This window comes from Heteronotia binoei, chromosome 13 (assembly GCF_032191835.1).
Source record: "Heteronotia binoei isolate CCM8104 ecotype False Entrance Well chromosome 13, APGP_CSIRO_Hbin_v1, whole genome shotgun sequence".
Classification (NCBI taxonomy): domain Eukaryota; kingdom Metazoa; phylum Chordata; class Lepidosauria; order Squamata; family Gekkonidae; genus Heteronotia; species Heteronotia binoei.
Genome location: NC_083235.1, coordinates 59,767,063 through 59,792,889, shown reverse-complemented (window position 1 = coordinate 59,792,889; position 25,827 = coordinate 59,767,063). Strand labels below are relative to the sequence as shown.

General features: G+C 42.5%; 1 protein-coding gene across 2 annotated transcripts in view; it reads left to right on the top strand.

The window, feature by feature from the left end:
- The window catches only part of CCDC40 (coiled-coil domain containing 40), a 42,700-nt gene extending 16,873 nt beyond the window's left edge, over positions 1-25,827 (top strand). For both annotated transcript variants that reach the window (XM_060252841.1, XM_060252843.1), the window contains exons 9-21: positions 1,094-1,251; positions 1,661-1,783; positions 3,659-3,780; positions 6,886-7,129; positions 7,210-7,392; positions 12,323-12,568; positions 13,772-13,985; positions 14,850-15,019; positions 15,732-15,823; positions 16,038-16,158; positions 19,350-19,538; positions 21,064-21,222; positions 25,505-25,827. In XM_060252841.1, coding sequence (XP_060108824.1) covers positions 1,094-1,251; positions 1,661-1,783; positions 3,659-3,780; positions 6,886-7,129; positions 7,210-7,392; positions 12,323-12,568; positions 13,772-13,985; positions 14,850-15,019; positions 15,732-15,823; positions 16,038-16,158; positions 19,350-19,538; positions 21,064-21,222; positions 25,505-25,753 — 2,270 coding nt within the window. In that variant the 3' untranslated portion in view covers positions 25,754-25,827. The remainder of the gene's footprint in view (positions 1-1,093; positions 1,252-1,660; positions 1,784-3,658; positions 3,781-6,885; positions 7,130-7,209; positions 7,393-12,322; positions 12,569-13,771; positions 13,986-14,849; positions 15,020-15,731; positions 15,824-16,037; positions 16,159-19,349; positions 19,539-21,063; positions 21,223-25,504) is intronic.

The following is a 25,827-nucleotide window of genomic DNA, read 5'->3' as shown; positions in this document are numbered from 1 at the left end:
GATGGTAGAATGCTTGCCTGTTGGCTTTGTGCTTCACTTCTCTGAAGATGGTGAGCATGGCACTCCCAAGTAGCTGTTGGGCGCCCCCACTCCCTAAACACCCCGGGCCTACTGATAGGGCCAGCGTCACGTCAGGCAGGCTCCAGATTCCCACACTTGACCCTGGCCTGCCCCCTCTGCCCAGCAATGAGTTGCCATGGCTGCCCCTGTTCTTGCCCCTCCACCGCAAACAGGATCTGGGTGAGTCCAGGCCCCAGCTTCTCCAAGTGCTGTTTCTGATGCTGACAACTGCTTCCAAGATTTAAAAACTCTGCTGATACACCAGGAAGGGGGGTTGCCACACCTACTGTAGGAGAAGCTGCTGTCTGGAGGCTGCTGGTACAACACACATACCGCCGGCTGCTTGGTTCCAGTTATCTTGTAGATAGCTCCTCTGCTGTTCCAGCAATGAAGTCTTAGGATCTGGCTCCATTTTTAAGCCACTTTCCCCCTTTCAGACCTTGATAGTAATTTTATCATTTTGTTCAATGCAGAATATAATTGGAAGCTGTGATCTTCTGTGCCTTAGTATTTGGCTGTGGTTGTTTGCCTGAAGTTTGGATATCTGACCATGAAAGAGTCTGTCAGGCAAACAATTAGAGAACATTCTTTGCATGCTTCCCAGGGCCAATCCTTGACCTGTCTGATAGCAGGACTGAGAAAGACCTCTACCAAAAAGAAGAGATAACTGGGCTAAATGGATGGATAATTTGACTCCATATAGAGTAGCTTCATATGATGTTGGGACACAAGCTAAATATACAGGTCCTTATCTGAATAGACCTTATGGAACAGCTGGTTAGGGCCTGCCCACACAGCCTCTTGTAAGTAGAAATTGCCTTATTAGAGTGCAGGCCTTTTCATGTTTCAGTTAGTTGTATGACTTTCACTTAAACATATATTCTTCTTGGCAGCTTTCCCCCTGAAATCAGAATCCAGGAACTGATCTCCTTTTCCCTTACTTTTTGGCTTGTGTGGCTTATTGCTTCTCCTGCCCTTTTGGTGTGGTTTTAGCACCAGCAGTAAAAACCATTTTCCTGCTCTTTTCTCATAGTTTCATCCATGCAGACAGAGATGGAAAATTTGTCTCTGCGCCTGTTCTACATGCAGAACATGGACCAAGATGTACGTGATGATATTGCTGTAATGAAGCGAACAGTGAAGAAGGCTGAGGTGGACCGGATGCGTGCAGAGGTGGAAAAGCAAAAACAGGTACCAGGCAAATAGTGCACTTACTGAGGCTGTGTATAATCTTCCCTATCGTCTTATAGTCCTTCTTCCTTCTCAGGTCCACACACAGCTTTTGCCAGTTCTCATCTCCCACCGGTCCCTTTGTCTCCCCCCACTTCTATTTGCTCTTCTGCTCCCTATCCTTAGGACAGGCCCCCCCACTCAGCATTATCCATCCATTTGCTTCTTCACAGAAGCCCATTTTTTCATCAAAGGATTTTTTGAACCTTCCAAACATAATCTTACTTGCACTTCCATTGCCTTCTGATTCTTCTCCCTTTGCTCTATATAATTTGTTGACTAATGTGGTTCAGAGGTTCTTTGAGAATGATGAGGGAGAGGAGCAAGGAGGGGGCTGGTACTGTTATCATGGGTGTGTCTGACTTAACAGGACCTTCATGTTGACCGCTTAACAAGGACAGCCAATGAGCTTCAGGAGCAGATCGCTTTATATGAAGCACAACACATAGCCCAGGCTGAAGACACCAAAATCACACGGCAAGAAGTGGCAGAGGTAAGAGGGAATAGGATGACTTTGTCTGGACTAAAACTTTTTCATGATAAGGTATCTTTCCAACATCCTCCCAAAAGGATATTCTCAAAATGTATTTTTAAAGTTAAATAGTCGGTCCTCAAAAATAAATATTTATTATTTTGAACATTTACTGCAATATGGCCTTTGCCTTTTTGTCTTATGTATTTAGAAAATTTAGAGAAAGAAAGCCACTTTAAACTTCTGAGGAAGGCCTAGTTCCCTTGGGGAATTGACCAGATATACTTATCTCAGGGATCCCAAGTTTTGTTGAATCTATGAACATTTTTGGACTTTTGAGAATGGATAGTGGACACCAGTGTTCCCTCTAAGCTGAGTTAGAGTGAGCTAGATCACAGATTTTTAGCCTCTAGCTCATACATTTTTGTCTTAGCTCAGGAAGGATGACCCCAGAGCACAATAATTTATGCAGTAGCTCACAACTTTAATGCCAGTACATATGAACATATGTACTGTAGCTCACAACTTTGATGCCAGTAGCTCACAGAGTAGAATTTTTGCTCACAAGACTCTGCAGCTTAAAGGGAACATGGGTGGACACCATCACAAAATTGCTATGGGGCAATTACTGAATGCTGGAAGGTTCCAGGTGAAGTATCCTCCTAGGCTGGGGATAACAATCTTCAAATGGACATTCCCAGTAGTGCCTAAGCCTTCTGCTATCTTCTGAAGCAGTTCCTGCTCCAGTGAGGTTGAGGAAACCAAGAATCTTTGCTTTGGGTAAGTGTTTTGAGGAAGTGGATACCAGGAAATCCATGGGTGGACACCGTGGGGGTCATGGGTCCCGCATTACGTATCACGGACATCATATGTAAATTAGCTCCTAACGCTGAGCACCTGACTACATAACACATCAAAGCATCATTCAAAGAGCCTTCCTTCAGCCTAAGGAGCTATCCTCCAATTCCTCCACTTTACACAGTGTAGTGACATCCCAGTGGTAGGATTGATCCCATTGCTTCCAGGTTGACTGCAGGTCCTGTTGAAAAGACATGGGCTGGGAATTTCATGTTGAAATTTAAGTCCTTGTTCTCTGTAGACTTGTTTTGGATCAGGACTGCAGTACATGGGGAAGGGGGGACTAGTTTTCCCCAACCAGGTGCCATTTTGTCAATCTGCAATTGTTTCAGGGTACTATCATTTGCCATTGGGAAAATATACATGTACTGATAGGCTACACGTATGTTTCCTTAGCAGTGCAGATAGCAGATTTCTGGTGCCATTTCAGGTTGGGAAAATAACTTGGGGAGAGACAAACTCTCTCTCCCTGCATGTTGTAGTCTCAGTTCAAATTGGGTCTCTGCAGGTCTGGAAATGAAGTTTCAAAATGGAATTCAACACTATAAGTCTAGTTGATAGGATGGGGACCAAACCCATAAAAATCTATTGTGTAGCTGGAGCAAACAACATATTATATGTGGACCGGATGTGTGTCAGGCCATTTGTATATTGAGGAGCACTGGAACAGTGTGATTTTGAATAGTGATGTGGATAGAGTGCTTAAAGAGGTGCTTAAGCTTTTCTTCACTGACCATTTGCATGTTGGTGGATACAGCTTGCTCCCACTACTGTTTAAGGAATGCATAGGTCATGTACATTCTTCCTGACTTCCATAAGAATTCCTGTTTTTCAGTGTAGCTGACTCACTGATTCATTGTAAATATGTTTTTGGTTCAGCTTCTCCTGGGGTGTAAAGATTAAAAAGGAGCAAAGGGAAGGAGGCTAAGGTTACAAATACACAACATTGGTACTGAGTCATACATGGAAGAGAAGTGGATGGTGAAAGAGAACTGGCCCATGCAGCTGATTTCGCATTTCACCTTGCTGCTTTTGCAGGCATGTACAGAAATACAATCTATAAACCTAGAGAAGAAGCAATTGCTGCATCAGTGGGCTGTCAGCTTGACTGGGATGAAGCGGCGTGATGAGGCATATGCTGCCATGCAGGAAGCACTAAGGTAGTAGTGCTGAATCAGTAGAGAATCATATAAGTAGAGGAAGACATTTAAGTGGGGGAAAAAGTGAAATTATTGTTGCTGTTGAGTTAGATGGTGATAATTCCACAGGAATCAAAGCTAACGTTAAGAATGTTGATTGGCTGATGACTATCAAGCATAAGGGTTTCATTAAAAACTTAAGAAGAGCCCTGTTGGATCAGACCAGTGGCCCATCTAATCCAGCAGCCTTTTTAATACATACAGTGGCTAGCCAGTTGCTCTGGCATATAGAATAGAGGCCAAGGCCTTCCCCTGATGTGGCCTTCTAACACTGGCATTCAGTTTGCTGACTCTGTATATGGAGGTTTCTTTTAGTCACCATGGTTAACAGCAGCTGAGGATCCTATCCTCCGTAAAATGTCTATGATCTAAGTATCGTATGCAAACAGCATAAATATATCAATGTAAAGAAAGCAGGTTTGTGTGAAGCATTATTTTTATATCCTATTTTTTTCCCCTGTAGCTTTGGGAATATTCTGTGATATATTTGAGAGCCAGTTTGGTGTAGTAGTTAAGTGCGCTGACTCTTATCTGGGAGAACCGGGTTTGATTCCCCACTCCTCCACTTGCACCTGCTGGAATGGCCTTGGGTCAGCCATAGCTTCCACAGGAGTTGTCCTTGAAAGGGCAGCTGGTGTAAAAAAGCTCTCTCAGCCCCACTTACTTCACAGGGTGTCTGTTGTGAGGGGGGGGTGAAAGGTAGAGGAGATTGTGACCGCTCTGAGATTCAGAGGATAGGGTGGGACATAAATCCAGTATCATCATCTTCTTTCTTCTTCTTCTTCTTCTTCTTCTTCTTCTTCTTCTTCTTCTTCTTCTTCTTCTTCTTCTTCTTCTTCTTCTTCTTCTTCTTCTTCTTCTTCTTCTTCTTCTTCTTCTTCTTCTTCTTCTTCTTCTTCTTCTTCTTCTTCTTCTTCTTCTTCTTCTTCGATGAGTACTGAACAGTCATTTTTTGAGTTTGGTATCTGAAAAATTTCTGAAGCTAGGCCTCATGAACAAGTAAACTCACCACAAAATATGGTTACCCATTACACCCAGAAATTACCTGTATGACCTATTTTTATAAGAGTTCCCAGTTGACATTTTCTTAATCAGTATGCTTAAGAAATGTACACTCATATTTACTATGTGTATTGCAGTCTTAAGATGCTTGAAAAAAGAAAGATGACTTGTACTTTTCTCTTGTATCATAAAAGCAGAATAACCGTTTAAACAAACTAAACCAGAATAATAAACTGTGTAGCACCATCCAATTGTTCAATGTAGATCAATTATTCAGACATAACTCTCTTGCCACACTATAAAAGAATAATTTTGTATTACAAGACCAATAAATATATCAAGTCATATAAAGTGTCCAGTATCTTTCATGTCAATAAAGAATATTTCCGAAGGGAACTGGTTTCAGTAGATATTTATTTATTCCGGTGGATTTATATTCCGTCCTTTCCCATAAGGGCTCAGGGCGGATTCCAACAAATCACGCAATTAAGAAGAAGAAGAAGATATTGGATTTATATCCCGCCCTCCACTCCGAAGAGTCTCAGAGCGGCTCACAATCTCCTTTACCTTCCTCCCCCACAACAGACACCCTGTGAGGTGGGTGAGGCTGAGAGGACTCTCACAGCAGCTGCCCTTTCAAGGACAACCTCTGCCAGAGCTATGGCTGACCCAAGGCCATGCCAGCAGGTGCAAGTGGAGGAGTGGGGAATCAAACCCGATTCTCCCAGATAAGAGTCCGCACACTTAACCACTACACCAAAGTGGCTCTACACCAAACCGATAATACATTCATAGATAAATAAAACAGTCATGACATTTTAAAATTTGAGACTATTGAGCCAATAGCTCAATTTAAATACAAATCAAGTGCAAATCAAGGCAGCGTGGAAAAGGTAGACACCTAACCTAGGTGTCCAAAAATGCCAGTTACGTCGGCCCGATCTCCTCCAGTCCAGATGATAGTCCTGTTCAGATGGTAGTCAGTATCAGTGTGGGGAGGCCAGTTAGATGGTGTGACTAGTTAAGGACGCCCGCCTCAGCCAAAAGCCTGGCGGAACAGCTCCGTCTTACAGGCCCTCTGGAATGGTAACAAATCTAGGAGGGCCCGAATCTTCAGAGGGAGCTGATTCCACCAGGTTGGGCCGAAAAAGCCCTGGCCCTGGTCAAAGCAAGGCAGACGTCCTTTGGGTCAGGGGTAGTCAGAAGATGTTGGGAGGCCAAACGCAACGACCTCCGGGGCTCACATATAGACCTCCTTCAGCCCACAGTTTCATTCACTCATAATAGGGGCTTTACATATTATCATAACATAAAGCTTTATCATGTTTCTTTGTGAGCCAGTTAGTCTTCTGTTAGTCTTCTGTTATGATCATATGTGAATCCCTGATTGTGGGGAAATGAAGCTGTGGGCTGAAGGTCTATCTACTGAAACCAGTTCCCTTCACTTTGGGTTTTATGGCAGTCATAGAAGAAAAAGACTTTCTGTTTTGGCTTCTTCTGATATTAACAGAAGAGAAGAAACTCACAAGGAATTGTCAAAGGAAGTTTGGAAATTATTCTTTATTGACATGAAAGATACTGGACACTGTATATGACTTGATATATCTCTATTGGTCTTGTAATGCAAAATTATTCTTTTACAGTGTGGCAAGAGAATTATGTCTGAATAGTCAATCTGCAATGAACAATTGTATTGTAATTTTCTCTGTCATCAGAACCACTATAGATAATTGCCAAAGCCTGACAATATTTTGGAGGAAACACAGTCGAGGCTGCTGCTAGATGTTTGAAAAGATTTGTCTAAATAACTGGCAACTATCTCTCTCTCTCTCTCTCAGCCAACAACAGGTAAAAACAAACATAAAATATTAAAAAACAGAATATACAATAAAATCAATTTTGTACATTTTATAATCATTAAGTCCAAGATGCACATAAATATTCTGAGTATTCCGCTATTTCTGGTTTCCATTCTATTAGTTTGGTGAGATGGTTGATGCTGTGGAATAGTAGCCACCTCCCTTTAACTGTTATCCCTCAATCCATCTCTTTATGCCCTTGCAGAGAAACCAGACACAAGCTTAAATCTTTAGAGATTGAGATTGAAGTCTACAAGAAGTCCATCTCTAAGGAAGAAGAGAGGAATGAGCTGTTAGCCTCTATCTTGCACCGCTCTGAGAATGATGGAAACACAAGCAGGAAATTGATAACTCAGAGCTTAGCTAAACAGGATGCCATGAAAGTGGAATTTGGTACCTACACTCGTACCCTACAGGAGACAGAGCAAGCCCTCAATCGAGCCAATATGGTGAGATGCTGGGGCAAGGGGGTCAGGCCCCATTCACACCTCCATATTTTTTTTAATAAACCTGTGTCTTCTTTTCCCAGGATCGAGCTGCTCGCTTGAATGACTTGGCTACCCTTCGTAGAGAGATAGAAAAGGGATCACAAATCAAGCAGGAGCTGGAGAATGAAATTATTGTCAAGCTTCAGGATCAGCTGATGTCTAACAAGGCAGCAAAATACTTTTTACAACTGTCTGCTAAGCTTCAAAACAGAATGATGGATTTGGTACGTGTAACATTAATTCTTGTGGGACTGAAGGGAACCATGCTCCGTGGTCAGTGGAAGGATTCTGTCCTCTCCTTTACTATTCGTGTAGTGTCATGGTTTGAGTGCTGGACTAGGATCTTAGAGACCATGGTTCAAATTCCCACTCTGCCACAATTTGGGGCCAATCACTCACTTTCAGCCTAACCTACTGGAAGATAAAAAGGAAGGGAGAATGATGTATGCTGCTCTGAGTTCTTTGGAGGAAGTATAGGATAAAATTGCATTAATGCATGAATAAATAGTATTTTCAGATGGAAGAAATGTTGTCACTTCAGGTAATCATTACCTCTCCAAGCAATAACAGTTTGTTTTTTCAGTTTATTTATTATGATCACTTACCATATTCAAGCATACAACAAGATAAAAACATAATAATATAAATATGATGTCATTAAAAATACAAAGATTTCATGAATAAAATATACAAGTCATATTTGAAGAATTTAAAAAATACATTAGTCTAAAAACATGAACTCTAATCCAAGTATTGATAAATTAAGCTTGGTCCCTTCCCAGCTGACTTTCAAAGCAATCTTCTTTTTGAAAGTGTTTTGTTGAGCATGACTTTTGTAAAGAAAATGCAGCTGGAATAATGTTTTCCTTTTTGTAAAATAGCTGTTGACTTTTTGCACTGTCTAGAGTTGGGGATGCCTCATCGTGGATACAGACACTGTATAATAATTGCTGTCTGCTAGGAACAAGTCTGCACACCAAAGCTAAGGGTCACTGACAAGAAAGGCTGAGCCAGAATCAGGGATCCATAGGCCAGCCGAACTGGAAGTCCATGTTAGGGTCTCCAAGAGCCTTACAGTTTGAGGCTGAGACCTAACCTTGCTGTGTACTGTCAGCAGTCAGAGCACTCTGCAAACGCAGAATGGAATAGGAGTATACAACATTTGCCTTTAGCTAGGCCTAGTATAAGTACCAGACCTTCTTCCCTTGATTATGGATGGGCACGAACCTGGAAAATGTGGTTCAGTTCATGGTGGGCCCACAGACTGCCGCAAAGGCTTCATACGAATCAAACCAGTTTATCAAGTTTGAGATGTGGTAGAAGTCCGCCCCCCCCCCCAATGTTCTAGAAACACCAAACATGCAGAGGATCTCCGGCTGACTCTCTTCTATCTGCCCTCCACGTTTAGTGAGGATAGGATTAATGGGGTCTGAGTTATGACCCCCTAAAGAAGGAGCCCCCAGGAAAGTGCTTTCTGGGGAAATGACAGGCGCAGGTTCAGGAGGTTCAGAAGTGTATAGAATGGCCCCTGGTGTGCTAGAGACACCAGACTCACAGCACATCTCCAGCTGACTCTCCTCTACCTGTCCTCCAAGTTTGGTGAGGATTGGATATACAGGATCCAAGTTACAGCCACCCAAAGAAGGTGCCCCATCCTCCACTGTTTCTAGTGGAGGAAAATAAACAGCTAAAAAAGCAAGGGCAACAGAAGCCCAGCAGAACAGAATCAAATTCCTCGAGAATCTCTGCAGTAGAAATGGAAGGTGTGGGATATTTTTGCCAGCCCTGAAGAACCAGTGCAATGTGTCTTGAGGCCCAAATCAGCATGCAACAGCATATATATAGACTTGGTGGCTCAAAGTGCTGAGACCACCCAAGGCCCAAACTCAAAAGCTTAGAATGACACATGTAGATGTGATGGCTTGAAGTCCAGCCTTAACTTGCAAGCCCAAAAGTATGCAACAATGTATGTAGACGTGGTGACTCAAAGCCCTGAGTCCACTAGAAACCCAAAGCATGCCCACAACATTCACAGCACTCCCCCCTCCCAGGTTGAAACACGCTGCCAGTATTCAGAGGACAGACAGAAAGGCAGGTACCTCCGGAGTTTTGAAGGGGGCTCCCCAAAGTACCCCATGGCATCTGGAAGGGTGTAAGGGTGCTAAGCTGAGCAACACACTAGCTTAAGGCTCTGCAACTGGGTCTGGAGTACACCTGTCAATCAGGGTAAATGCTTCTACTCTGCAGATAAATGGAAACACATGTGAAGCTGGCAGGACCACCCCTCAAGTCTAAAAAGACAGAAGGGCAGAAAGGCAGATCAAGCATCCCAGAGTTTCAATGGGGGCTCTCCAAAATAAGCCCACGACAGCTTGGCAGATGCCCTAACTGGACACCAGAAGGAGGCAAAGAGTGGTTCTGCTCCATGCCCAGTGGATAGATGCAGACCACACAGCAGCAAACATCACCACCACGATACAGAGTAGCCTGAGGGAATGGGTGGGCATCATCATCTGTGGCTTGCCAACATACTGGCAGAGGTGAAGGCTGAGCCCATAGAGTAGAATGAAAATTCTGTGATTGATGGCCGGCAATCTCTGTTAAGGTTTGTAGGGCCCCTATTGATGTTTCCAAGGCTGGAGAATTCTGCTCCCCTTGTTGCTTCAGAGTTTTGTTAACACTTTAATTGATTGGCACCAGTCTGTCTCCACTCACGAACTACCACAAGCAGCACTAAAACTTTGTGAAAGTTCATAAACTGTGAACTGGCTAAAATTTGTCACAAACTTTAGTTCGTGAGCTGGTTCATGCGTATCCCTTCCTTTGACTAGCCCATCAGGCCTATTGCATAAACTTGAGCTTGAACTCTCTGCCCCCACAAATATCTCCATGGACACTAGGTTGAAGAACATATATCCTGCTTTTGGATTTTGGTAAAACTGCCCACCATCTTGATCTAATCTTGGTACTCTGGAATCCACGTCCCTCTTGAAATCATAGAACAAGTATAAGTGACCAGAACTCAAACGACCAGAACCCAAGCTTCATAAGATACCAAAGGTCAAGAGTCAAAATTCAAACTGTAATCACTAGTTGGAAAGGTGAAACCAGAAGCCAGAATTAAAAACGAACCTGTGAACTTGCATAGAGCTCAGTAGACAATAAGAAGTTATGACTGAAACAACTTGGAAGTTCAGAATGGCAGGAAGACAAATGACTAGAAGAAATGATTAGAGGGAGCTAAAGTTGGGGCTGGTCAAGGCAAAGTAATTCAGCAGGATGTTCCTGGAATCATTGTTGTTGCAGATAGTTTTTGCTTCCTGTTCCTGTTTTTTATTAATTCAGAACAACCAGTCAGGCACAGTCAGGTATTGAAGGGTTAGACGTAGTCCAGCATAAACTCAGTATCCTTATGGTTTAAGCTCCACTTCCCAACAATATATGGATTTTGCTACACTGGGTTAGGTCAGTGATCCTTCTAATTTAGTATCCCATTTCTACTCCTAGCAGGTAGTAAGGGTTGCTGTTTTTGCAGCTGCAAATTCAGGCTGCTTCCATCTACTGGATTGGCTCAGCCTTAACTCTCAAACTGGAGTGTGTTTTACAAAGGATCCACATGATGTCATCTCCCTCCTCCTGTCCTGCTTTCATTACCTTTTATGGTTTCACCTGGTTTGCTCCAATGTTTCTGGAGTCTGATCCATTCTTTCTGGACATATCAGCATCAAAGTGCTGGACAGAAAGGTACAAATGTCTAAACCTCCTCACCAATATCTGGCACCATTTCTTCTCATGCCTACCCCTGATGCTTCTATTGCTAGGGGCTTTTTGCTGGCTTTTGGAAAAAAAATGTTTCTTGGTATATCACTATAACAGTACAGTGGTATACCTACTATAATATTTTTTAAAAGAGAGAGAGAAAAGCTTACAGGAAGCCTTCTGGCTGTTAGGGAGAGAAATAGCAGGCTTGAAGGAAAGGGAGGAGGGAATGGTGAATCACTGTATGGATACTTTGTTGCCTCTGTGAATGGCTCTGCATTCGAGTCCTGCAACGAGTCCACAACAGATTATTTATTTATTTATTTAGTATATTTCTATTCTGCCCATTCCCTGTAGGGCTCAGGGCAGAGAACAACATATGATAAAACAATATAATACAATAAAAACATTTTTAAACAGACAACTCAACAGCACTCAACTAAAAGCCTGGTGGAACAGCTCCATTTTACAGCCCCTAAGGAAGGTTAGTAAGGCCAGGTAAGGCCCTCATCTCTGTAGGGAGCTGATTCCACCAGGTCGGGGCCAGGACTGAAAAAGCCTGGCCCTGGTTGAGGCAAGGTGGGCGTCTCTTGGGCCGGAGACAGCCAACAGATGTTGGGAGGCTGAACGTAACGACCTCCTGGGCATATATGGAAGGAGACGGTCCCACAGGTATGTTGGTCCCAGGCCGCATAAGGCTTTAAACGTTAAAACCTTGAAGCAGATCTGGCACTCAATGGACAGGCAGTACAGACTGCGGTGCACCGGCCCGCCCGTAAAGGTGGTGCAGTCAGCAGGCGAGCCGCCGCACTCTGCACCTGCTGCAGTTTCCGGATCAGTCTCAAGGGTAAGCCAGAGTAGAGCGAGTTACAGTAGTCTAGTCAGGAAGTGACCATTACATGGATCACTGTAGCCAGGTCCTGGGGGGATAGCATGATGTAGACATTTTGAGATAAACCAGAAAGCTGATTTGCTTAAAGGTGCCACTGAACTCTATTCTGTTGCTTCAGCCCAACGTGGCTACCCACCTGGAGATATTTGTTGTACGTGATTCATATTGGCTAGCTTAGCAGGCATTATTTCAAACAATTAGAAAAGGTTTTAAACTTGGGGAGGGGGCGGGAAGAGCTGCAGAAGCCTCTTGGCTGTTTTGGTAACTAATAATAATGGTACTTAAAGCATATTACCTGCTAAGCACTAAACTTGCAGAAAATATGCGATGCACAGCCACCACATTCTAGACCGTGTGGTCTTCTGTTCACAGTATTAATAAATTTATTAATTTGTTTATTTATTTCTGTTTATATATACCCCACCCCTCCCACAAACGGCTCAGGGCGGCTAAATAATGTAATGTGGTTTTTTTTCTTATTATTATTTTCTTTGTTTCCCTAGGAAATGCAGTTCTCCAAAATAGAGAATGATACAGCCCAAACTGCACTGGATATAACCAACACCACTTGCAGGCTGAATACACTTCAGAAGACTCTTGCGGAGCTGGACAAGGAGATGGATGACATGAATGGGCAGATCAGCCACAGCGAATCTGAGATTACCAGGCACAATCTCTTGATTGGGCGCAAACAAGGAATAATCAATCTGTACAACAAGAAACTGGAAATGATGATTTCCCAGCTGGGGGTCAGTTTCCCATGATTTTCACAGGTTTTCAAAATCCGGTCCTGCTGGCTGAGAATCTTATGGGATTCTTCAATCTAGTTTCTGGCATTAAATTTATTTCCTATATTTATAGTCTGCCTTTCTCACTGAAACACAAAGCAGATTACACAGTTGACGGTGATATAGTCAACATGATGAGACAGAGTAAAACATGCAGCAAACAAATAATGCATCCTATCTATGATGGTATAGTTCAGAGTTCCTTTCCCTTTACAAAGCACCTTTCTCAACCATTTTATAGTTAAGTTCTGTTTCCTTTATACAAAGGTCCTTCTGAACAGCTCCATTTTATATAGTTTGTAGAATAATAGCAACATATAGCCTTACTGACTACTTCAGGCAGGCCATTCCACAAATTGGGGGCAAAACAGCAAAGCCCACATGGACAGCTATTGGTTTTGCCTCTATGCAAGGTGACGCCAGCAGAAGGCCTTGAACAAATGAGCAAATCTGTCGTGGTAGTGCATAGAAGGAGTAGCAGTCCTGCAGATAAGAGGGTCCAAGGCTATGAAGTACCTTAAACTGAACCCAGTAACTAATGGGCAGCCAATGGAGCAACTGCAGGGTGTGTTCAATTTGCATGCTCCAGGTAGCTCCTGATACTAACTGAGCTGCAGCATTCTGAACCAACTGGAGTCTCGAAGTTGAGTTCAAGCACCAACCCATGTAAAATGCATCACAACGGTCTAATCTTGATGTTACCATGGCATGGATCCAAGTGGCCAGATTGGCCAAGCCCTCTTTGATGCTATACTAAGTTGGCAGAAAGTTTGTGGTTTTTTGCAGTTGCACTAGCTTGCTTCTCCAGCAGTAATATTGGGTCCAGTAAAACCCCAAGTTGGGAAGGGTCAGCTGAAATCCTTTTAAAGTGGGAAGTACATCTGATGAAGTGCGCTACCACTTTAAAAATACTTAAGCTGGAATAAATGTTATTAGTCTTTAAGATGTTTCAGGATTTCTGTTTAATGTTGCTGCTACAGACTAACATGGACTCCCCGTATGGAATTGCAAGAAAGGGATTTGGTACATATAGAGACATTAGACACCAAGTTGGTTGCCCCCCAACCTCCCCAGATTCTGCAGAACTGAATATAGATAGCAACGAGAATACAGACATGGAAAGTTGAGTCAAATAAAATTATAATCCATTGATCCATATTCCAGGGACAAGAGTTGGGACCACTGGAACTTGAAATCAAGAAACTGAGCAAGCAAACAGATGAAATGGACATGGAAATAGTGAAGATGCAGAGGTTTTGGTTGAACCAGCAAAGGGAGTTAGTGAAGCTGAGTAAAGAGAGAGAAGAGCAGCTAGTATCCTTGGACATGCTGAAGAAAGAGATCACAATCAAGGAACAAAAGAAAGTGCGCACAGAGAGTAAGCATGGTCCTCCTCTAGTAGCCTGTTGATAAAGATTTTTCCTCTGAGCTTCGAATAGATAATCTTGTCTGCTTGAATCCTTCATACCTGATTTCAAGACAATGACTTAAATTGAGAAGTAATGGTAATATAATGGGAGAAAAGTATCACCTATGGCTTAGTGATGAAGAATCAACCAGTGAAGATTTTTAAAGTATCTGAAAATGTGAGGTAATACTTTGGATTAGGGAAGTCATTGCTCCTGACACCTCAAAGTGCTTGCCCCTTAAGGTCAGCAACCCCAGAGCAAGCTGCTGTCAAGGTCTTGTGCAGCTGCTGGTGCATCAAGTTGTGTGATGACTGTATGCTGCAGTTGACTCCTTAAAACCACAGATTTCACAGTGAAGCTGCAAAAAATATTCTGAATGCAGAAACTTGATTTTCTGCTTCCAGAATTTGGATATGGAATTTTTGGACGGTTGTGCATGCATTCAGTGTACATGGAGCCCTCCCCCCAGGCAAATAACACCCCCAGGAGAGTTTCAGCTTGAGAAAATGGCATGAGGGGGGAGGAAGGAGATCCTCCTTATCCCCACACTAGAGTCCTTATCTGAATCGGCCCCCCACAGTGCTGGAAACTTACAGATTCAAAATGGCTGCCAAGTCTTCATGGCAGTCTCACATATGTTGTGAGTCTAGTTTGGCCTTGAGACTAAGCTTTTAATACGGCAGGGTTAAGCAACACAAACGGGATGCTGTTTGCAGATCTATCTATGTTTGTGCAGCACTCCCCTCACTCTCCTGCCTGTTCTCAGCCCCATTTACACCAGCAGCCTAGGACTCATTTTAGGTACTGGTTATAACTCTGTTTTTCTCCTTCAGATGAAATCCAGCAGGAAAAAAATGAACTCAAGGACATCGGGCGCCACATGAAGAACATGGCGAATGATTTGGAGAAATTACACATGTTGATTTACAAGAACAGCGCAAGCTCTGAGGAGTTGCAGCAGGGCAACACTATTATGGAGAATGAATTTGTTTGTGCCCTCAAGGTATTTCCTGTTTCCTAATAGCAATAGGTGGAGCATCAACAGTGCACAGCGGTGCCCTTGCAGTACCAGCTTTTGTTGTTGCTGGTAGGACCAGGGTCAGTCCCACCCAGAAGGTAGAAATTTATGCATTTCTCAAATCCAAAAACCAAGAGGCATGTGTTACTCTACTTTTTCCACATCAATGCTTGTTCCCACACTTTGCATCTAAACCCTGCCTCAGATCTCAAAGATATCTCTCACTGGTGGTAGCCATATCGGTAGGCATGGCCTGGCCACTGTTATTGCTCCCTAAAAGACTACATATTCTATTTGGTTAAGCAGGCGTCATTTTGTAGAAAAATAGGTGGTGGAGCTCATCCAGGGATTGTTATGCAGCTGCACATACTACTCAATGGATAAGGAGGTAGAACTCTCAGAAAGGTTCAGGAACTGTGCTCCTGTGAGCTCCCACTAATCTGAGGCCTGTTCTTAAGTCACAATTCAGCAGGAAACTTTCTGATGTACCACTAACTTACACAGTCACCCTACACTCTCTCCATGTCATCTGGATAAACTCTTGTTGCTCTGTTTTGCTAGAAGAAAAAGGTAATAGCTTGGTATAAAAAAAAGGAAAACTCTGTCCTCCAAAGGACAGTCTGATTTGGGGCAGTGGGTTCTTTCATTGCCCATTTTTTCTTTCCAAGTACATAATGAAATATTTCTCTGGTTCTAGGGAGCTGAGAGGGAATCGATTGAATTGCAAGAGAAGCTAGATCAACTCCACGAGGAAAAAGAGAGACTCATCAACAGCCTAGTGGAGACAGAGTGAGTCTTGAGTGTCTCTCATTTTTAATGTAGCATCCTTATACAGTTATAGCCATTAGTCTTTTCCATTGGAGGGATGGCAGTTTCTTTTGTGAGTAAATTTCCCCCCTTTTTGAAAGGAGGAGGAGTCAACAGGTCAATCAAACTGTAATCACGGGCTCCACAGATCAGATTTCCTCATGTTATAACTTCCCCTTCCCTTCTATCCTTGAAGGTGTCAGATGATGCAATGGGAGAAGAAGATACAGATCGCCAAAGAGATGCGAGCTGCTGTGGACTCTGAGAGTGGGCAGGGTGAAATCCAGGCCATGAAGACAGAAATTCACAGGATGCAGGTGAAGTGTATTGAGTAGATTGTTCTGTGCATTTAAGAAACCCTACGCATCTAGTTCACAAAGCCCCGTGGTGCAGAGTGGTAAAGCTGCAGTACTGCAGTCGGAGCCCTCTGCTCACGACCTGAGTTTGATCCCAGTGGAAGCTGGTTCAGGTAGCCGGCTCCAGGTTGACTTAGCCTTCCATCCTTCCGTGGTCAGTAAAATGAGTACCCAACTTGCTGGGGGGAAAGTGTAGATGACTGGGGAAGGCAATGAGAAACCACCCCGTAAAAAGTCTGCCATGAAAACGTTGTGAAAGCAACGTCACCCCAGAGTCGAAAACGACTGGTGCTTGCACAGGGGACTACCTTTACCTTTTACACATCTAGTCAGCTTTCCTATATCAGATTATTCAACTCCTAGAGGTATACCCAATGACATTTCAGGTTAATTAAGAATATAGCACACACTCTACACTATTAGAGAATCTCTGCTTCCATTTTAAGTTTTTATTTAAAATTTAACTATTCAACATTCTTAACATTGGCTAAATCAACAGTAAATTATACCATCCATCATTGTTACATAGATAATTAAAGGAAAGCAATTGTATGAGTCAATAGACGTTTTGTACCCAGAAGATAAGAAGGTCACAGGTAAGGAACCCCTTCTGAGAATAAGCTCTCAATCAATTCAACTCTTTTTTACAGGATTTTAACAGCATCTTCTAACAATAGCTAGCTGTCCCACTTGATAAAGGTGCACATTCTAACTTCAACCACAGGGCTATCTATACATAAACTCATCTTAAAATACATAAACACTGTCAGTTCATTCTTGCTACTTTTTATCTTAGCCGAGTCTATTTAGAAACTGCAATTACTAGTTTCTCATACATATGAATATCTTTTGGCCTCAATGAATACACTCCATCTATGAACCATATTTTCGCTTCTGTGAAGCTGAGCATTCTTACCATTCTTAAACGCCCTCTGCACTTGCGCCTCAACAAATGGTATTTATTGATATAAGCAAAGCAGTTCTTAATCTACACAAGACTATATGATTATGTTGTCATTGTCGCTCCTGCTGCTGCTATTCTATTTTGGGTTTCTAAACTTCCTTTTTGGCATCCATAGTAGGCATGCCAGGCTAGTGTTGTTTCTGTGCACGGAGACATTTTCTATAATTTTTTGGGTTGTCCCACTAATTTCACCTTATAATTCTGGTTATGTCCCTGACAAGACAAATAGTTATATATCCTGACCAAAGCATCAGAAACAGACATAATGTCACCTCGATACTTTAAGTCAGACAGCTCTCTAGCATAAGCAACCGACCTATACTGTACTCTGATAATCCTCCTGTTTGTTCCATTGATATATCTAAAACAGTGAAGAGTGTAGGAAAGAAGGTTGCAGATAGGTGTTCTCTGTGTGCTTTATGCCAAACTGTTTCCAAATATGCAATGGCGATGAGCAGTTTCTGAGAACAGGAACTCAGCTTCTATAACTAGAATATTACAATGCAAATGAATTTCGAGTACGTTGAATGAATCTGGTTGCTTACTTCATCTTAACTTTTATATAGAAACTTTGTCAAGAAAGAAGTGGTAGATTAATTCCTTGTGAACAAATGGAACAAAGTCTGCAGTAATTATTCTTTGGGATGTTCAGAAAAAGAATGTGATGGTTTAATAAAGTCATTTGAGGCTCATGGAATTGTGTCTATATAAGAAAACCACACTCTAAAACCTCAAATCTCTCAAATTTGGGTTGTGGTAAGACTATCTTATCTTTTCTGAAAAGCTTTTGGTAAGAATTTAAGAAATTGCACATAATCTTTAAATTTTGGTTAGGTAGGGGAATGAGTGCCATGTTTTGCTTTTTATTTATAACCACATTTACGTATGTGCCAAGGCTGACTTGTCTTGTCCTTAGAGAATTGTTTTCCTGACCTGGACCTGAGACCCTGGAACAAAGCTCCCTATGGATAACATAACCAGGATTATTCTGGATTTGGACCAGTGAACTCTCAGTAACAGGACACCATAAAACTACCATAGGCTTTATTGTAAATTTTAGAAATTTCTTTATTTATTTTATTCGATTTATATTCTGCCCTCCCTGTGAAGCGGCTCAGGGCAGCTTACATGTTCATGTAAATACATGGGATATAAAATCACATTAAGATATAAAAACATAAAAATCAAACTATTTAAATAGATATGCAATTCTCGTGAAGGTTCAAGCACATAAAACAATAAAGCTGACTTCTTCGATACGCTTACTGAAAAATTCTACAGTACAGATGTGAACTTCTTGAGACTTTGGCAAATTCAGTTCAGAAGTAAGCAGCATAATCCGGATAGGTGTAATGGCAACTTGACACGGCAAAACCACCATAGCAAGCGAAGATAAGGGGTGAGGCCTAAAAGAATAGTCTACGTTTATAGGAAACTTAGGTCATTGATCTTCTGACTTTCCACAACCAATTCTGACCTTCCACAACCAATAAGAGCACTGTCTCAAGAGAGCTTTCTGGAAGATGAGCAAACTCCACTCACCTAGTCCAGCTGAATCCAGTGAACTAATTAGGAGGACTGTTAGAAGTTATCTTAAGCTGGTAAAAGTCTGTGCTGGGGATGGCTGCTTCTCATCACTTGCTGACATCTGTTCCGTGAGCTGTAAATGATGGAATTTTACCCAGCAATAGCTCATTCTCTTGACAGCATGCTAGTGTTTCCTGTATAATGTGATTCTTTTTTTATTGAATTTGTTCAGAAGTAATTAGAGTGATTTTAAATAAAGTTCTTAACTTTATTTAAGTTTAACTTAATTTTGAGATTCAAAGTTTTCACCAAGGCCTGGAATAAATAAACTTCTGACTCTCTTTAGTCAGAAGATGTATACCTATACTGAATGATCATTGATGAAACTGATGGCATAGCCTGGTGGTTTAATAGCAAACACATTACATTAGTCAAACAGACTGCTTTAAGTAGTGTACTGCATTAACTAATGTACTGTTTTAAGTAGTGGCAATCACATGCAGGAGTAACTGTATAACAGAACTCACATTCTCAGAACCACAGAATCTTCCTGAACCGAGCTTTGGCACCAGCCTAATTTTCATGTGTCCCCTATGCTAAAATGTAATATACAGAAGTACATAATTGTCTTTTAGGTGTCTTCAGCCTCTGTGTATTGTAGGTAAGGTATGACCAGCTGAAAAAACAACAGGAGAAGATGATGCGAGATATGGAGGCAGCTGTTGCCCGCCGAGAGACCATTGTGATTCGTGGCGAGGGACAAAACAAGCTGAATAAAAACGTACTCACAAAAAGTGACTTCTATTATAAGAAGCAGGAGTTGAAGAAAAAAATCAAAGAGATCCAGAAGGTATGCTTTTATAAAAAGACTTTAATAACTTAATAGGGCAATATAGCTAAGAAAGGGATTTTTAACACTGATTTTGTTTGATGGCCCATTGAGGAATGTACACATGGTACATCAGATCTGATCACTAAAGTCCATGTCTAGCCCTGACCATTTTTATAGTGTCCCTGAAATAGCATTCTGCACAGTGCTCCACTTCTAGGCTTTCCAGTGTGAAAGTTAGTGCCTCATCAAAGAAGTACTAACTTTCTTCCACCTTCTTTGACAAACATCTCAGAACATATGTCTTCAAGGTTGTTGCTGGACTGCTGTTTCTCTGATGGTTCTGCTTGTGGTATTCTGACTGTAATACTAGGGGATGTTGAACTAGTTTATCTTCATGGCTTCTGTGTAGTCCACATGGGACTGCGCTTGTACAGGCCTGCTGCAGACATTGGTTCCAAAGCTTTCTAATCAAATCAGAGTTTTCCCCCTCCCCTCCAACACAAGCTGGAGTTTTCCCACCCAAACGAGCATGTGATGGAGGTGGAGAGAGCGTTCCTTGCCTCAGCCCTCACCACTGTGAAGACAGGATACTCTCTCCAGCTCTGCTACCTACCTCAGACTTCAACTTTTTGACTGGTAAAAACTTTGTTCCTCTCTCTTTTACTGTGGCCGCTATCTTCAAAAATAAGAATTTCTCAGTATGACGCTTCTCAGAGCCTTGTAAGTCTTGGTTGTGGCCACATGGGCTCTTGAGGGGGCATAGTTTGAGAGGGCTCTCAAATTTTACAAATAACAATTAAAAAGACAGAAGAACCAAGAGACATATAATATTCCTTGGTCCCCAAAATGGCTGTGTTAAAAAAAATGTTCTGAGTGTGGTCTTAAACCATGACTGCTGCCTTTGATGCCGTAGTGAGTACCACAACATTACTGCATACCTAATATGCAAGGAGTTCTCACCAAAGGCCTGTCAAGAATAAACCCCCAGGTTGAATACTTCCATGTGGGAGAAAGCACTGAGACCTTGGAACAAATATCAGATGCCTACCAAGGGGGTCAGAACCGGAGTGTAGGATCTATACTAGGGGTGTGCAAAATAAATTGGTATGTTTGGGGTTCAGGTATATTGAACCAGAATATCAGTATTTTCCAACATTCCTGAATCCCAAATCCAGTATGGTATTTAGAGTCGGGATTTTTCAGAATTCCCAATTTTCAGAATTTCCAATTTGGATTTGGGATTTTTCAGAATTCTCAATTTTTTCTGGCTCCATAATGTAGAATCAATCTGAAGATATCTGGGGCTCTGGGGGAGTCATTTTTTTAGGTAGATGCTGAGTTTTGAGGTAGATGCAGTACTCTTCCATTACTTGCTATAGAGCACATATCTTCATTGCTTATATATGCTAAGGAGAGACAGAGCTGAAGAACAGACAACATCGTATTGATATTTTTCTATATGGTGCCAAAGGAAAACACTTGCAACCACTGGCCAATTTAGCTGGACTGAGATGCAGAATATTTCTTTTTGACCCTCCCTTAGAATGCCGAGGATTGCAACAAAATCATAAGTCAGCTTGATGGTACTCAGAAAAATCTCAGCAATGTTCTTCTGGAGAAGCAAAAACAGATTTCCAGCACGAATGTTGAAAATGATGAGCTGGAAATAAGAATCGATCAGCTGCAGGCAAAAAAACTACAGGTAGGTAGGGTTGGGTTCCTCTGCAGTGTACATTCATATCCTTGTTGGGAGCTGATTTATACATTCTTCTGCTGGCCCATAATCATATCTACCCAGACATGTTTCCACAAGCACATCTCCTGCTTTACTCTCCCAAAGCTTTACTTATAGACAACAAATACTTTCTGCCCTTTTCACTGTCCTCTCTTTGCTCCAGCTGTTCCAGGGTTGGTGGTGCCACACAGGTGTTCTCAAGCATAGACAGCTGACTTTTAAATACCTGCATGTGGTCTTTACAGTTTGTCTCCTTCCCTTCTCCAGCAAAGCCTCTAGGGGTTGTATTCCTGCCACCACCATAGTAATGGTGGGTTGTCATTGTCCCTCCTCCTGCTGTGTGGTTGCCGGAGTGACAGCAGTTTTGGTGACTGCTTTGTCAGCAACCCAGCTTCCCAGGTATCTTGCAGCTATAGCTCACACCTTCAGGAGCCTAAGTCTGTTGAATAGGGCCTGAATCGGGAAACTTGTACACAGTGCTAATAGGCGTAGGGAAAAAAGCACATTTGTACTTTTGTTGCTGGACAAGTGAACTGGCTGTCAGGCATGACAGATTGCAGAGCATTCTGAATGCAAGATATAGATGCGTCCAACAACATTTCTGTCTTCTGTGGCGTTTTTATCAGATGTATATATGCAGATAACAATCTTATGTGAAGCCAGATGAGACTGAAAATGCTTCAGCTGTGACAATACAATCTGGTTGCATTGCAATGGTTAGTATTCTTTCAGTGCAACCCAAAGCAGATTTACACCATCCTAAATCCTTTAAAATCAGTTAGAAGGGTGTTATTCTGCTTAGGATTGCACTGCTTATCACCTAAATTCAGTTCTCCCATTACATTTTTCTTGTATTTCCAAAGCCTTTTCTCATGCAATTAAGGTATAATGTTTCTGTGGTTTTTAGTACCTAAGGAAGTAATGTGTCCAACATTCCTCTTACCACTTTTGACTGCCTCACCTGTTTATTCGTGATTGAAGACAGCAAGAAAACATGCAAGACTTAAAATGAAACATTCACTTGTTAACTATACTTCAGCTATACTGGAGAGCCAGTTTGGTGTAGTGGTTAAGTGTGCGGTCTCTTATCTGGGAGAATCGGGTTTTATTCCCCACTCCTCCACTTGCACCTGCTAGCATGGCCTTGGGTCAGCCATAGCTCTGGCAGAGGTTGTCCTTGAAAGGGCAGCTGCTGTGAGAGCCCTCTCCAGCCCCACCCACCTCACAGGGTGACTGTTGTGGGGGAGGAAGGTAAAGGAGATTGTGAGCCGCTCTGAGACTCTTCGGAGTGGAGGGCGGGATATAAATCCAATATCTTCTTCTTCTTCTTCTATACTGAGAATATAAGAGGAGCCCTGTTGGATCAGATCAGTGTTCCCTCTAGTCCAGCATACCGTCTCTCACAGTAGGCAACCAGTTCCTCTACAGGGACAGCAACAGGGCATAGAGCCTGAGACCTTCGCCTGAGGTTACCTCCTGGCAATGAGATTCAGAGGATTAGTGCCTCTGACTGTGGAGGTTCCGCTATGGCTAGTAGCCATTGACAGCCTAATTCTCTATGAATCTACCTAATCCCCTTTTTTAAAAGCTGTTTATTCCTGTGGCCATCACTACATTCTCTGGCAACAGATTCTATATGTTAATCACTTTGTGTGTAAAGAAGTATTTCCTTTCACCCATCCTGAATCTACTGCCCACCAGCTTCATTGGATGCCCTTGAGTTCTAGTATTTTGGGAGAAAATGTTCTCTTTGTCAGTTCTCTCCGCACGATATATAATTTTATAAACCTCCTATCGTGTTCTCCCTTAGCCATCTCATCTCTAAACTGAAAAGTCCCAGACTCTTCAGCCTTTCCTCATAGGCAAGGTGCTCCGGCCCCCTGATCGTCTTAGTCGGCTTCCTTTGTGCTTTTTCCGCTTGTGCAGTGTCTTTTTTGAGATACGGTGACCAGAACTATACGCAGTAGTCCAAATGATCTGTCCTTACATGTTATAATAGTGAGTGCAGGTGCTGAGCTGAGAGGGTCAGACTGAAGGAATCTTGGATATTGTAAACAGAGAAAATGCCAAACATGGGGTTGGTGTTTCTGTCACATTTAGCACTGTACACATTTCTTTATTATTTATTTGTTTAAATATTTGTAAACTACTATGGCTTAATAGGGCCATTCCCTCACTCTCTGTATCCGTCTTCTTCATATCTGTAATTTCTTTCCCTCTTAGGGCTTTTTAGATCTCTTGAACCTGGGGTGCAGTCTGTTTTCCTGCCTCCAGGATCACTAATTCAAACCCCCTTTCAGATAACTAAAACCGACTAGTGAGTGTGACCCCTGAAACTGAAGTGAGGAATGGCTGAGGAGACGATAATTATAAAATAAAATGAATAAAAATCAAAATTTTATTTTAAGAATCACATAGAGTTCAGAATATTCTCTCAAGTTCTAGCCCAGTAGTGGAAAAATATAAATTAGTCAAGGGACACAGCTATAAACTCAGACACAGCTTATAAACCGAACATTTCGTAATCTTATTAGTAATAGCTTGCTTTCCTAACTTCCTTACTTTATAAATCCTGACATACCTAGTCTAGTCCTTCTCATGATGATTATCTTTTTCTAAAACTCCTATCCTTCCTCTCTCTCCTAGGACTCTCCAATGCATATTCCTCTCAGTCCCATCCTCTCATCCAATCAGAACATTTCACTTCTGTATATATGTGTCTCAAAGGTACTCCACTGCACATACATACTCTTTCCTCTCTTGCTAGTCAGTCTACTTACCTTTTAACCCCCCTGTTGAGAACTATATATACAATTCACAACATTTTAGGGCATTATTTACAGATCATAACATGCATGGTATCACACCCACCATTCTCAAGAAGACTCAAGGCAATACACGGTAAAAATGCTCCAAAAAGCCTAAAGTAGTAAAATGTATAAAATCTACAAAACAACACACAGGAATGCAACAACTTCCCAACCGAAACCAGGGCATCAAAAACTCTTCCGAATAGAACAGTTTTTCAGCTTTTCCTGGAAGCAGAGAACGGGGGGGCCTTCTGTAACTCTAGTGGCAGCCTGTGCTAAAGCGTCAGAATAATAGCGGAAAATTCTCTGTCATGGTCTGGTGCTATGCTCACCCCTGACTGAAGAAACTTTTAAGAGGTTGCTGGGAGGAACATAAATGATATATTGGGGAATACTGGAACAAAACAGTGGACTTACCTGAAGGTTTATTCTCTTTAGTGGGGCAAAGTCATCCCAGCTGGTTAGGTCATGCCCCCTCTTGCTCCAGGCAGGGCTGTGCAAATCTTTGTGCAGCTGACCTGGGGCAGAGCAAGACCACCTTTCCAGTCATCCCATAGCCTAGCTCTGTCTGGCTTTCGACTTCCTATCAATAGTTGTAAACTGCTTCTACCTTCTGGAGAGCCAGTTTGGTGTAGTGGTTAAGTGTGCGGACTCTTATCTGGGAGAACCGGGTTTGATTCCCCGCTCCTCCACTTGCACCTGCTGGCATGGCCTTGGGTCAGCCATAGCTCTGGCAGAGGTTGTCCTTGAAAGGGCAGCTGCTGTGAGAGCCCTCTCCAGCCCCACCTACCTCACAGGGTGACTGTTGTGGGGGAAGAAGGTTAAGGAAATTGTGAGCCGCTCTGAGATTCTTTGGAGTGGAGGGCGGGATATAAATCCAATATCTTCTTCTCCTACCTCTCATTCTCTTTCTACTGCCTTCCTTCCTTTAATTTTTTTTGTTTTGGGGCGGGGGGAGTGGATTGATTTCCCCCACTGAAGAGAAGAAACCTCCAGGTGAGCCTTGGGTTTTGCACTCCTTCAGTGGGGGGAAGTCATTCAGACTAATTATGTGTCTCACCCCATTACTTGCTGCGGCACTCTTATCCCAAAGGCCGCCCCAATGGAGTCCTGCTGGTCAACCCTATAGTATCTTATGAGGGTAGAAAAAGATGACCCGTTAGCTGCCCAACAAAACTCGCTATGGCTGCCCTGGTGGTGAAGGCTGCCGAGGTGTCCACTGCCCTGTGGTGTCTGCAAGCCCCTGATCTCATAGGCTTTACGCATGCAGAGCTTTACCCAAAGATCAATGGTGGTCTGTGACTGTGAGACTTTTCAGAATAGATTTTAGCCGAACCGTTTTTTCTACCCCAAGATCCTGTGGCAGTAAGTGTTCTTTATTTGTTTATTTTCCTACAGCCTCTTGTCTCTAATATTATATTAAATGTTGCTCTTCTAAGAACCTTTCAGATATTGTGGCCAATCAGGGACGTGTGAAGCACATGCAGTTAGTGAAGGAAGGGAAGTACCACCCACTGTGCCGCACGGAGCTGATGATAAGGATTGAACGGCAGAAGCTGGAAACCCGACTACATGCCATTAACGTTGTCATCCATCAAATCCTGCAGGAGTTTCCTCAGCACTACAAGTTGTTGCAAAGGCTCAGTCAAACCCTGCATTTCAGGCTGGGTACACAAACAGCAATGTAGCAGAGGGCAGGGAACCAAAATGGAAACATTTTCGTTTTGGAAATGTTACAAATAAAAATATATTTGAGAATGAC